At 35.3% G+C, this 13,374-nt stretch overlaps 1 protein-coding gene across 6 annotated transcripts in view; it reads right to left on the bottom strand.

Annotated features, from left to right (window-relative positions):
- CAMKMT (calmodulin-lysine N-methyltransferase) overlaps positions 1–13,374 on the bottom strand; it is a 393,129-nt gene that overhangs the window by 368,163 nt on the left and 11,592 nt on the right. For all 6 annotated transcript variants that reach the window (XM_041754705.1, XM_041754709.1, XM_041754711.1 and 3 more), the window contains one exon: positions 5,469–5,533. In XM_041754705.1, the coding sequence (XP_041610639.1) occupies positions 5,469–5,533 (65 nt within the window). The remainder of the gene's footprint in view (positions 1–5,468; positions 5,534–13,374) is intronic.

Below are 13,374 nucleotides of genomic sequence, written 5' to 3'. Positions count from 1 at the left end.
CACACCAAAAATGCTTCCTATCTTTTGTTATTTTCCAATATCAAATATATTGAAAAGGTTCAAGAACGAGATAGATGATATTAACACTAATATACACATAACTTACACAGTGCTCTCATGTTATCTAACATTATGTTTACCACACTAGAAGTTATTGTTTCTTATTCAATCATAAGGAGTTAAGATTTATTCAATGACTCACCTAAATAGCTAGTAAATGGCAGAACTAAAACCTGAACCTCATATTCCATGATCCTTACATGAACCCACTAAGTTAAAAATAGAGCAATAACCTATAAAAGCCCAAATTTCTCATTTTTTAATCAAAGTACCTTACCAAGTATATATTCTATATATCCACATGGATATCTACATACACATGGATATGTATATACATATTATACACCTATACACATACATAAACATATATGCATAGATACACATAATTCTATTTGAATGATGAAAAAAACCCTAAAATCTAAGCTGATATTCCTAAAGCTTTGATAATTCTACCAATATTACAGGTCTAACTATGTAACACAGTAACAATGAAACAAAAACTAAAAATCTGGACTATATTTTCTGAGAAATGGTTACCTCCTCTTGGTTTCCCAAATGTAGGTAAAATACAAAATATTTTCATTTTCTAATAAGAATATTTCCTTAGGGGGCACACCTGGGTGACTCAGATGGTTGAGCATCTGCCTTCACCTCGGGTCATGATCCCAGGGTCCTGGGATAGAGTCCCACACGAAGCTCCCTACTCAGCGGAGAGTCTGCTTCTCCCTTTCCCTCCGCCCCTCCCTCTGCTCATGTTCTCTCTCTCGGTACCTCTCTGTCTCAAATGAATAAATAAAATCTTAAAAAAAAAAAAGTATTTCCTTAGGTAGTAACTATTACTAAACCAAAAGAGATCCATTTTGGATACATCATAAAACAAGTCCTACTATCAGACACTAGGAAGGATCTTGAAGCAGGAGACTGTAGCTGTGTGCCTTAAAAGTCCAGTTCAGGATTCACGGAGGGGAAAAGAATTAACACTGCCATATGTGAGAATATATAAAAGGCAGAGAGTCCACAAATTTCTCCAAGAGACTATGAGATAACAACCACCATGTCATGTAGCTCAGCCAGGAGGAAAAAAAATTTTTTTTCAAAGAATGCAGAAGGAGTCTTTCTAATACATTCCTCAAATTTAAGCTGCAGTGTTAGCCAGGGATCCTGATTCATACTAGGTTACTGCAGTGAGATAGTATTGTTGACTTCCTATCCTTTAAAGGCTTATACATATATATTGCATATATTGTGCAAAATAAATTGTATAAAGTATTATCTCATCTGCTCAAGCTGTCAAATGAAGGATGATGTGCGAAAAAAGTCCAAATGAAGCTATTATAACCCCAAGCACTGATGAGGTTTTGCAAATACCAAATAGTTACATTATGTACTATGACAACCATATTTGAATCAACTAAGCTTTGGAGAAAATCACATTTTTAAAAAATTCATTTCAGTAAAGGAGATGGCTTTAAAGAAAGAGAAAGCAGGTTTGAAAGAGACACAGCATAGTGAGGCTTCTGTGATTAGAGGTTAGGAACTTGCTAGAAAGGAGACTCTGTCCACAGGGAAAACAGTAGCAAGTGATCTGCTCCAGCGCTTGCAGAGTACTCTCATTACCCAACATATTAAAGTGACATGTTACATGAAAAAAGTGGCCAGCACTTCGTTTGAGGTGAAGGATGCCATCCTATACTTTTCCCTAGGTAGTGTGACGGCTTCTCTTTCAGGCATGATGAACCAATAGCAGACATAACCTCTCCATAGAGCAGCTTTGATATTTGAAAAGGAAATAGATTCTCAAGTAGTAGAACCCAAAGAATGAAATATGCATACCTATTCCTAAATAGAGGTAAGCAAAAAAGGGAGTGTGGCTTTCCAAATGTGTTTTCCATAATAGCAAATATACAGAGCAGTGAATCATGATGCCAAAATGATTGCATAAGATTCATTTTTAATTTCTTCCTACAACATCTGAAGGAATTCAAACTCTGAAAACAAAACTCAAAAATCTAAAACACTTTACAGGTCATAACATTAAAAAAAAATGCTTTTTTTTTAAGATTTTATTTATTTATTCATGAGAGACAGAGAGAGAGGCAGAGACACAGGCAGAGGGAGAAGCAGGCTCCATGCAGGGAGCCCAACATGGGACTCGATTCCAGGCCTCCAGGATCGCACCCTGGGCCGAAGGTGGCGCTAAACCACTGAGCTACCAGGGCTGCCCCGCAAAAATGCTTCTAAACAATAACAGTAAATATACAAAATAAAATATTTTCTTTTCTAATATACCAAGAAATAAGAAACTATGTAAAGGTTTCATTTACTACCTCAAATTAAAGATTTTCTATACCTTTTTGGTTACCTGGTTACTACCTCTGAACAAATTCAGGAACTAAGACTGATCCTCTCATCTTTGAAAATTTACAATGAATAAAATCATTACTTGGTTTTAAAAATTAAATTAAAATTGAGGTTAATGGTTCTATTAAACTGCGAATATATTTTATATATATGCACATACATATGTGTTCTGTACATATATACATATCAGGCTTTTGTAACTATACAATATTTTAGTTATTTCTTCTATTTTCATGAAGTTATATTAACCTGGAAACTATTCTTGAAACAAATGAATAACTCTATCTATCGGTTTTCTCAGAGTATCAAACTTTTTCCTCATTTAAATATCTTTCAGTGTGTCATCAGTGCACTACCACGGTGGTGTTTTAGGAATAGATATTCTTATAAAGAATTCTTGCTCTCTCTCAAGACTAACAAGAGCAAAGTATTCCTTTATTTAAAGCTAGAAGTACAAAAATTAAACTGATACTTGAACAATTAACTCAAAAATAACTCAGGAAAATCCATGTTTTGAATTGCTGAATATATTAAATATACAAGAAAGTAATCAAATGGAAACTTTTAAGCACACATCTTCATATGTTTACATGATGAAAAGTTATGGTTATTATTCAATATTTATTCCAATTATATTGGACCGTAAGAGACAGAATTATGATTGTGGCGCCCTCTGCTGGGTTTCTAGTCACAAACTCAACCTAATATTAGCATAAAATCAAAAATTTGAGGCAGCAGGCAATAAATCACTTTTGCGGCCACTGATCACTTTAAGCCTTGGCAAAGATTATATAAAAGTTATAATCAATATTTACTCTATTGCAACATGATTCTACCAATTTATCAGTAATTAAAGTATTAGTATAGATTTTTCTCTTAAAATAAGAGGATAGTATAAAAGTTATACCAAACATGTTTTAATAGGTCTCATTTTTGCCACCATATTCAGGTTTTTTTGTTTTGTTTTTTGCTTTTCAAGATTTTATTTATTCATGGGAGACAGAGAGAGAGAGAGAGAGAGAGAGGGGCAGAGACACAGGCAGAGAGAGAAGCAGGCTCCATGCAGGAAGCCTGATGTGGGACTCCCCAGGACCCCAGGATCATGCTCTGGGCTGAAGGCAGATGCTCAACCACTAAGCCACCCAGGCATCCCACCATATTCAGGTTTTTAACACAACATCTGTGACAAGACATTTTAATAAATTACTATTTTGGTAATTTGATCTATTTTTTTTTCCTGCCTTATTAGTTCAATCAAAATAGTTTATTTTAAAACATGAGAACAACCCTTAATAATATTATCTTCATTATTAGAAAAAGAAGGAAAGACATTTTAGAGGTACTCATCACCAGTAATAATTAATAAATAGCTTCCATTTACTGAGTGTCGACTATGAGGAATACAGTATATGTTAATACATTTTCTATATATTCTATCCAGTTCTAAGATATAACATAAACTGATATAAACTGACATAATATAAATTGCTCAAGATGAATTTCAGAGCCAAGAATAAAATGTAGATAAGTCTCATTCCAAAGACTCAAACCTTTTCACCAAACAATACATCAGTGAAAAAATACCCTTTCCATGCAATTCCTCCGTTTGTCAATGCAACCACTAGGGGTAGATGAAGGTGGTGTGGAACAAGTTGATGAGAAAAAATGTCAGAGGAGGATAAGATAATTATTCATGTATAAAATAGTAGCACAGACCTTTAGGAAAGTATTTTTATTTTACATAATGCTGCCAGCTAGTGGCCCTATTTCATACTGAGCCACTGGGAACAACGCTTGATTTTTACATTACCAAATCAGAAATTCCACATTTACATTCTAGGATCATCTTCTTAAAATATATATGCATAAGCCTGACTTAATGTTATTTTACCTTACCCCAGAACTAAAGGATAATGTTTCCTCAACCAGCACCCTTTGCCCTAATCCCCAATAAAAATGAGATAAGCCTAGGTGGGAAAGAATTCAGCAAGTACCAACATGTAGAAACTAAAAGGTACACTTGTCACTATCTATGAAAAAGAAACTCATATTATTTAAATATTTTTGGATGATTTTGGGACACATAGATTTCTGTGACAAAATATATAAATATTTTTATATATTATCAAAAGCTTGCTATATGTGGGCATAAAAACAAAATTGTTGCCTGAATATTGCTGAACATTGCTTTATGCAGATCTAAAATCAGAGGGCATCTGATAAAGTAGTACTGTTAGCAAAGTGTTATTTATTTTAGTTCAGAGAACAGTTGCAGCTATGAAATTTTCTTTGAGAAAAAAAGCATCTGAGTACAATTTTTACATTTAAAAATGTCATATTAAAAAATTAAAGTAAAAAGGCCATATTATATTGATAATTCACTATCTTAAAAGAAATATCTTATGCAATACACATGAAGAAATACACAGCTCTGATCGTCATATATTGTTTAACACAGCGATATAAAGATATTCTTGGCTGATTTCTTTCATCATATGACATGATAATTATTAAAATGGTTCTCTGAATGGAGAAATCTATCATGACAATCAGAAGCTTAGATGAAAAGACAATGTGTTCTATAATATAATACCGCATAAAACAAAAACCTCTGGCATTGTATTAACAGCAAGGAAATCAAATGTTCTGGTTTTATTCCATTGTGAAAAAGAGAAGCATAAGGAAGTGGAAAAGAAAGTGCCCAAAACACAGCAGACAGCCCATCTATTAGACTAACTGAGAAGGCCAAAATGGAAATAAAAGGGGTAGTGCTGGAGAGTCCCATGCTCCGTCTGACCTACATTCTGTCACACACACACATGCACACACACACTCATACACACAAATGCAAAATGTAAAAACAGCTTTATCCCACTTCATAAGTGCATCTTATATGAAGCTTATCTTACAGCTAAAAACAGTAAGAGTTTGTATTACACACATACATATGCACATGATCATAATAAATATTAGTGAAAAAAGCACTAATCATAAATTCACTTTTAAAAACACCAAAAATATTTCCACAAAAGGAATATATGACTTACAAACATTTCCTGTATTGTCAAAGCTGGTAAGAACATCTTCAACATTCAAAGATCCATTATTATGCCTATAAAGGAATAAAGCATTTTCTTTAATGATTCTGAAATATTAACATTAGTTTTTTATTTTTATTTATTTTTTTTAAGTTTTTTAAAATTTATTTATTCATGAGAGACACACAGAGAAAGACAGGCAGAGACACAGGCAGAGCGAGAAGCAGGTTCCATGCAGGGAGCCCAACGTGGGACTCAATCTCGGGTCTCCAGGATCACATCCTGGGCTGAAGGCTGTGCTAAACCGCTGGGCCACCAGGGCTGCCCATTTATTAATTTTTTAAAAAGCTGAGACTGTATACTGTGATATACCCACCCAGTACTAGTAATATTTTCAAAATATTTTCTGCCCACTAGAGGGAGAAGGAAAAAGAAATAACAGAATACATTTCTCAGAATATTTAGTGATATTCTTGATAGTTAATCTGCATTTTAAAGTATTAGTACTTTTTATTGTTATTGTTTTAGCTATCTAAAGGTAAGATAGATTATTAAAGACAACAAAACAAAATTTTACCTTGAAGAATCTCAAAAGAAAAATAAATCATCAACCTCCAGAGCCACACTTAAATAGATTTCCTCTATATCAGCCCAATAAATTCAGAACTTCAGTCACAAAGAGCTAACACCTTCAGGTCTGCACAATCCACAATTAAAGGGTTCTAAATGTCAGGGGACAAATTGTTTTGTATCTTTTTCCCATTAACCTTAATTCCACTCCCTTTAATTCTAATCTCTATTCACTTGACAGCCCCTGATATATCGAATTTGATTACTGATATTTTATTAATACTTATAAAAGATGCTATTCTTCATATTCAAATGGGCCAAATGTCAATAGGTCATAGGGTTTGCAATACTTTTCCAGTGGTGATTAAAAAAAAAAATTGTTGGGGCACCTTGGTGAGCACCTTGGTGGCTCAGTCAGTTAAGTGTCAACTTTCAATGCCAGCTCGGGTCATGACATCAGGGTTGTGAGATTGAGCCCCAAGTCAGGCTCTATGCTGAGTGTGGAGCCTACTTGAGATTCTCTCCCTCTGTTATGCTAAGCAAAATAAGTCAATTAGAGAAAAACAATCTTATGATTTCACTCATATGTGGAATTTAAGACACAAAAGGATCATAGGGGAAGGTAGGGAAAAATAAAATAAGTCAAACCGTAAGAGACTCTCCTTTACTATAGGAAGCAAACTGAGGGGCAGCCCAGGTGGGTGGCTCAGCAGTTTAGCGCCACCTACGGCCCAGGGCCTAATCCTGGAGACCCGGGATCGAGTCCCATGTCGGGTTCCCTGCATGGAGGCTGCTTCTCCCTCTGCCTGTGTCTCTGCCTCTCTCTCTCTCTCTCTCTCTCTCTTTTTCTCTGTGTGTCTCTCATGAATGAATAAATAAAATCTTTAAAAAAAAAAAAAAAAGGAAGCAAACTGAGGGTTGCTGGATGGAAGTTAGGGAGAGGGATGAGGTAACTGGATGATGGGCATTAAAGAGGGCACATAATGTAATAGGCACTGGGTTTTAATGCAACTGATGAATCACTGAACTCTACCCATGAAACTAATAATACACTATGATAATTTTATTTTTTTTTAAGATTTTATTTATTTATTCATGAGAGACACACAGAGAGACAGAGAGAGAGAGAGAGGCACAGACACAGGCAGAGGGAGAAGCAGGCTCCATGCAGGAAGCCCGACATGGGACTCAATCCCGGGTCTCCAGGATTAGGCCCTGGGCTATAGGTGGCGCTAAACTGCTGAGCCACCCAGGCTGCCCTATATATTAACTTTTAAAAAAGGTTCTCTCCCTCCCCTCTAGGGTCCTCCAGGCCCCCACTACGCACTCTCTAACAACAACAAAAATTGTTAACACATCTGTAATCTCCTCTGTTCTCCCTGACAAGAGGAGAGTTCATTTACAGCTGTAGGTCTTGAGGATGTTGTAATAGTTTACAATAACTGTTAATAACTCACAATACAATTTACTTCAACACCACTTTGTCATTAAATTTATCATAAATGACATATATTGTTATGAAATGAATTGTGCCTCTCCCAAATTCATATGCTTGAGCCCTAACCCCTGGCACCTCAGAATATGAATGTATTTAGAGAAATGGCCTTATTTAAATAGGGAATTAAGTCAAAATTAGGTCATCAGGGTAGGCTTAATCCAATATGACTGGTGTCCTTAAAAGAAAAGGAGGTTGGGACAGCAGGGCATTTGCACAGAGAACAACTATGTGAAGAGAGCAGCCACTTGCAAGTCAAGGAGAGAGGCCTCAGAGGAAACCAAACCTGTAACACCTTGATCTCAGACTTCTACACCTAAAACTAAAAAAAAAACAAAACAAAACAAAAAAAAAACCCTTTGCAGAAGAACTTTTTATTTCTATCATACAGACCCAGTTCTTTGATAGAGTCACTAAGTGAGATTGTAATAAGTTATGTGCCATCATCATTGGCCAAATAAGCACTGGGCTCATCAGTATCATAATCTAAGAAACCAATGTTATCAATAAGTTACCAATAATACAAGATTCTATACAGAGATGAGGTTATCTACCCTAACATGGAAAACTACAGTACACATGTAAGAGAATAAGAGTGAAAAAAGAATAAAGTATTTAATATCTAAAATGCAAGATAAAGTGGGCCACCTGGGTGGCTCTGTCCGTTAAGCGCCTGACTTCCACTCAGGTCATGAACCTAGGGTCCTGGGATTGAGGCCCGCATTGGGCTCCCTACTCAGCGGGGAGCCTGCTTCTCCCTCTCTCTGGTTGTGCTTTCTCTCTCTCTCTCAAATAAATAATAAATAAATAAATCTTAAAAAAAATAAAATGCAAGATGAAGCTATTAAAATGATCAGCAAAGGATCCCTGGGTGGCACAGCAGTTTGGCGTCTGCCTTTGGCCCAGGGCACGATCCTGGAGACCCGGGATTGAATCCCATGTCGGGCTCCCAGTGCATGGAGCCTGCTTCTCCCTCTGCCTGTGTCTCTGCCTCTCTCTCTCTCTCTGTGACTATCATAAATAAAAAAAATTAAAAATAAAATAAAATGATCAGCAATGTGGCACAGAACTCAAAAAGCTTTTTTGTAAATATAAAAGCAATATATGGTTCAAGAATAAAAAAATGCTTCTAATACTATCATGCAGAGACAAAAGCTATTGATAATTATAAATATTCAAATTAATGTCATGCTTATACCTTGATTAAATAACTTAGAGTACATTGTCCACATATTTGCAATTTGTGTTTTAAGATATTATAAACAGTTTCCCACATCACCGAGTATTTTGCAATATGAATTTAATGGCTGCCAAGCAGTTCAATGAATGACTGCACCGTAATTTACTGAATCAATGTTTTATGTTGGATTTTTAGTTTGTGTCCAGTTTTGTACTATGTACAGTGAACATCCTTGCAGAAACATTGAACCATTTCTCATTACTGCCTTAGGATAAATTCCTAAAAGTTTCTCAATTTAGGGTGAAATAAAAATTTGAAGTTAAATATATATTTTGAAAAATGTTAAATATTTCTAAAAAACAGAAACTGGGATAATTGAAGTAAAATGCATGCTTAAAAGTTAAAAAGCATCATTCAAAATAAAAAGTATGATTTCTCAGAGTTATCACCGAAGCAGAACTTGTCTATTCCTGAAAACATAATTTGTTAAAGCTAAAAAACAGAGTGTAGCCTATGACATTTCTAAATGGGATAGAAAGTAAGGAAAGTGTAAAACTAACTCTACACCTCTAAATAATTTTAAAAATATGAAAATAGTTTATAAAGTCTAGAAATCCTAAAAGAAGGCATCTCATGAAAGAATAATATCAGCAATCATTGACTTCAATAGCATAAGAATTAATGCTAATTATAGGAAAACTCTCTTGCACACAATGTGGCAAAGATTCAGTCTGATTATTTCACATTTCCTTTCATTTGTCCCAAACTCAATGTTTTTTTGTTCACTGAGTAATCTACCTTATTAATGTGTCAAATCTATAAGATCTTGTCTATCCTTAATTTTTCAACAGTTTACATAGGTTCTACCTGGACAGTGTGGTTAGACAGAAAGGTACTTACAAGGAAGGGACCCTGAAACTTCAATCTGAGAATCATACTGCCAATTAATGTTATATAACAATGACAATTTTTTGCCAACATATCAAGGTATAAAAAGTTCATTTCATCTTTCCCCTAAATCCCCAGGCTTTAACCTATTTCCCTAAGTCCTTAATAACAACAGCCATCATAAACCTTCTCACCACAAAAATAAATGGTAACATGATAGTAGTATTAGCTAATGCTATGGTGATCATCATTGGTAACATAGAAGTATTTTTTTCACAAGCACTTTAAGCTATCCTAGAACTGAAGACTTTTGAGTTTTTCCCAAGAATGGCCTATGGAGTAAAGAGGACTAGGGAGCAAGACACTGAGGCAGAGCTTGAAGTTTGAAGTCTTGGGATGCCTGGGTGGCTCAGCAGTTGAACATCTGCCTTCAGCCCAGGGCGTGATCCTGGAGTCCCGGGATCAAGACCCACATCAGGCTTCCTGCATGGAGCCTGCTTGTCCTTCTCCCTGTGTCTCTGCTTCTCACTCCTTCTGTCTCTTATGAATAAATACATAAAATCTTTTTTAAAATAAAAAGGTTGGAGTCTAAGGATATCGAGAGGCTGAAACTAGAGGTTAAAAATAAGCCAGGGCTAACTACAGTACCAAAAGAACAAAAAAAAAAAAAAAAAAAAAAAAAAGAAAAAAAGAAAAACTAGATAAGCTGAACATCATGAAAATGAAAAACTTTTGTCTATCAAAGGACACTATCATTAAAGTGAAAAAACAACCCACAGAATGGGAGAAAACACTTGCAAATAACTGGGTCTAGTATCCAGCATATATAAAGAGCTCTCATAATTCAACAACAAAAAGAAAACCCAGTTAAAAATGGGCAAAACACTTGAATAGACATTTCTCCAAAGATGATATACAAATGGCCAATAAGCACATGAAAAAATGGAAATCATTAGTCATCAGACGACTGCAAATCAAAACCACAGTGAGATATCACTTCATACTCACTAGAATGACTAAAACAAAAAATAATAATAAAGGAAAAATGACAAGTGCTGGCAAGCATGGAGAGAAACTGGAACCTTCACATATTCCTGATAGGAATGTAAAATGGTGCAGCCATTGTAGAAAACAATTTGACCATTCTTCAAAATGCTAAACAAAGATTTACCACGGGACCCAGCAATTTCACCCTTAGGTTCATTCCTAAGAGAATTAAAAACTTACACAGTCACACAAAAACTTGCATACGAATGTTCATATAAATGTTCATAGTAACATTACTCACAATAGTAAGGAAGTGGAAACAACCCAAATGTCCACAACTGATAAACAGATAAACAAAACGTGGGGTTATCCATACGATGGAATATTATTCAGCCATAAAAAGGAATGAGATAATGATACAAGCTATAACTCAGATGAATCAAAAACATTAAGTTGAAGAAGCCAGACATAAAAGTCCACATATTGTACGATTATATTTATATGGAATGTCCAGAATAGGTAAATTCATACAGACAGTAAGTAGATTAGTGGTTGCCAGGGTTTGGTGGGGAGGAAGAGGATGGGGAATCACTATGAATGGGTATGGGGTTTCTTCCTGGGGTGAAAAAGATCTCTAGAATTAGGCAGTGGTGACGACTGCACAACATGAATATACAAAAACCATAGAATTTCAGTCTAAAAAAGAAGAAAAAAAGAAAGAGTGGGCCAGAGAGTAAAATGAGCCCTAAAAGGCCATAGAAGAAAAAAGAGAGGTTTATAGAAGGAAAAGATTTGAAAACGGTTCTCGATACAATACATTTTGGAACTCTTTCAAAAATAAATGGCTAAAGAGTGAAGACAGAAGATATGTCAGAGAGAAGATAAACGCTGTATAATTTCACATATAAGTGAAAGCACATGAAAGGATGGACATCTTTAGTCATCAGGAGACTGCAAATCAAAAATGAAGAAACAAAACAAAACCAGATTCACAGATATAGGACACAAACTATTGTTTATGGGGGGGGGGGGGGGAGAGGACTTGGAGAGGTGTGAAACAAGTGAAGGGTACTAAGAGGTAAACACTTCCAGTTATTGGGGTGCCTGGGGTGCCTCAGATGCCAGCCTTGCCAAACTTTAAATGGATACTTATTATCTATCACATATGTAATGATAATCTGCCATACACTGAATTTCACAAGCATACCATTCCCATCGCTAGTTCTTATTTCATGGGCTCTCACAGAGTACATACTAAACTAAGTGGATGAAGATTTTGTTTTCCTTTCCCTACAGAAGGAATATATGACCTCACTGCAGTGCATCTGTTGTATTAGAAAGATGCACCACAGTCCAAGACAAGTCATTCCTGATGTCTTGCCCATTCTAAGCTCCCAGGACAAGCTAAAAGTCAAAAGCACTAGGCTTCTAATTCAGCAATTACTATGGCAATAGTAGTTTTATTCAAAGAAAGGAGGAGAGTTCAGGCCTTTCAGCTTTGTCTACACCTATGACATATACACATTTATAAATGAATAACTCAGGCACTTCTATAGTTCCAAATATAATGTAAATATTTGAAGCTTCCAGAATATGCAAATTCCTATGATGCTGAAATTGGGTTGAAATATGGAGAGTGGGAAACAATTTCTAGTATCAATATAGTAAACTTTGTTTACAACAAAAGATTATAACAAACTGGAGATTACAAAACAGAGAGATGGGGGGCAGATTTTAATATAAACACCTCCTGGATGTTCTCTATACAAACATCTACTTAATTGCAAGAACCTCTTCTATAAAGTTCTAAGAAATAAAAATAAAGTATCAAAAAGACAAAAAGACTTTCCCAAGGAATAAAGTAGGAGTCATACCCTGGATTTTAATATCCTAACTTTTAATAGTTCGCTTAGGAACAAGCAGTCAATTATCTTTAGATACACAGAAAAGACAACACATCTTGGGGATTTTGTCTAACTTTTACCTTGTCCGGACTTTTACCTCTGATGAAAAGTCACCACGGGAAATTGTGTGTTCCCTCATTTTGTTTTTTTTCTTCCCACTTGCCTACTTCTCCCTGCTATTCCTTCATTTTAAGTATCATCATACAAGGCTGGCAAAAAATAATGGTCCAAGTTTTAATTTAGGCCACCACTTACATGCCTTTTAATAATACAAACAAGATACAACTATGTACTTTGAATTCACAAGCATCTAGTTATTTAACTCATTTCAAGCCTAATAAAACTTTAACAAGACAGAAATTAATATGTAGGGAAATTTTAAGAAAGACAATACTAGCAAGTACTGATAACAATTATTAATCACGATAGGCATCACCCCTGTTGAATTGGAGCAGGTGATGTCAGACGATAAGAACTGAGAAAGTGAAATATATATATACATATATATATGTACATATATGTATATATATATAATCCGTAACGATCAAAACATCCCAAAGGTTCAGCCTTTCATGAGAACCCAGAAGCAGAGCCATTATATAACACATATTGACTACCATTCCCCTAGAGATCGTGATGGTTCTTGAGAACCACTTATGATTCTGCCTTGTATGTTTTCCCCTTGGATATCTTCTCGTGCCTTTGCTCCCATCTGAAATGACTTCTCCTTTTCCCTCAGAAGTTCCAACTACTTCTAGATCCAATTTAAATCGCTGCCTGTCAAGGCCTTACAAATATCACTCGTATCTCTAAACGCCTAATTTGTATGAAGTCTTTCACTCCTTTGGAAATTAGTTATGCACTGCCTAATGAGAGTTCTGAGAATGGATG

The sequence above is a fragment of the Vulpes lagopus genome, chromosome 5 (assembly GCF_018345385.1).
Source record: "Vulpes lagopus strain Blue_001 chromosome 5, ASM1834538v1, whole genome shotgun sequence".
NCBI classification, from domain to species: domain Eukaryota; kingdom Metazoa; phylum Chordata; class Mammalia; order Carnivora; family Canidae; genus Vulpes; species Vulpes lagopus.
Note: the sequence above shows the minus strand (reverse complement) of the source record. Positions and strands in the feature narration are given on the sequence as shown.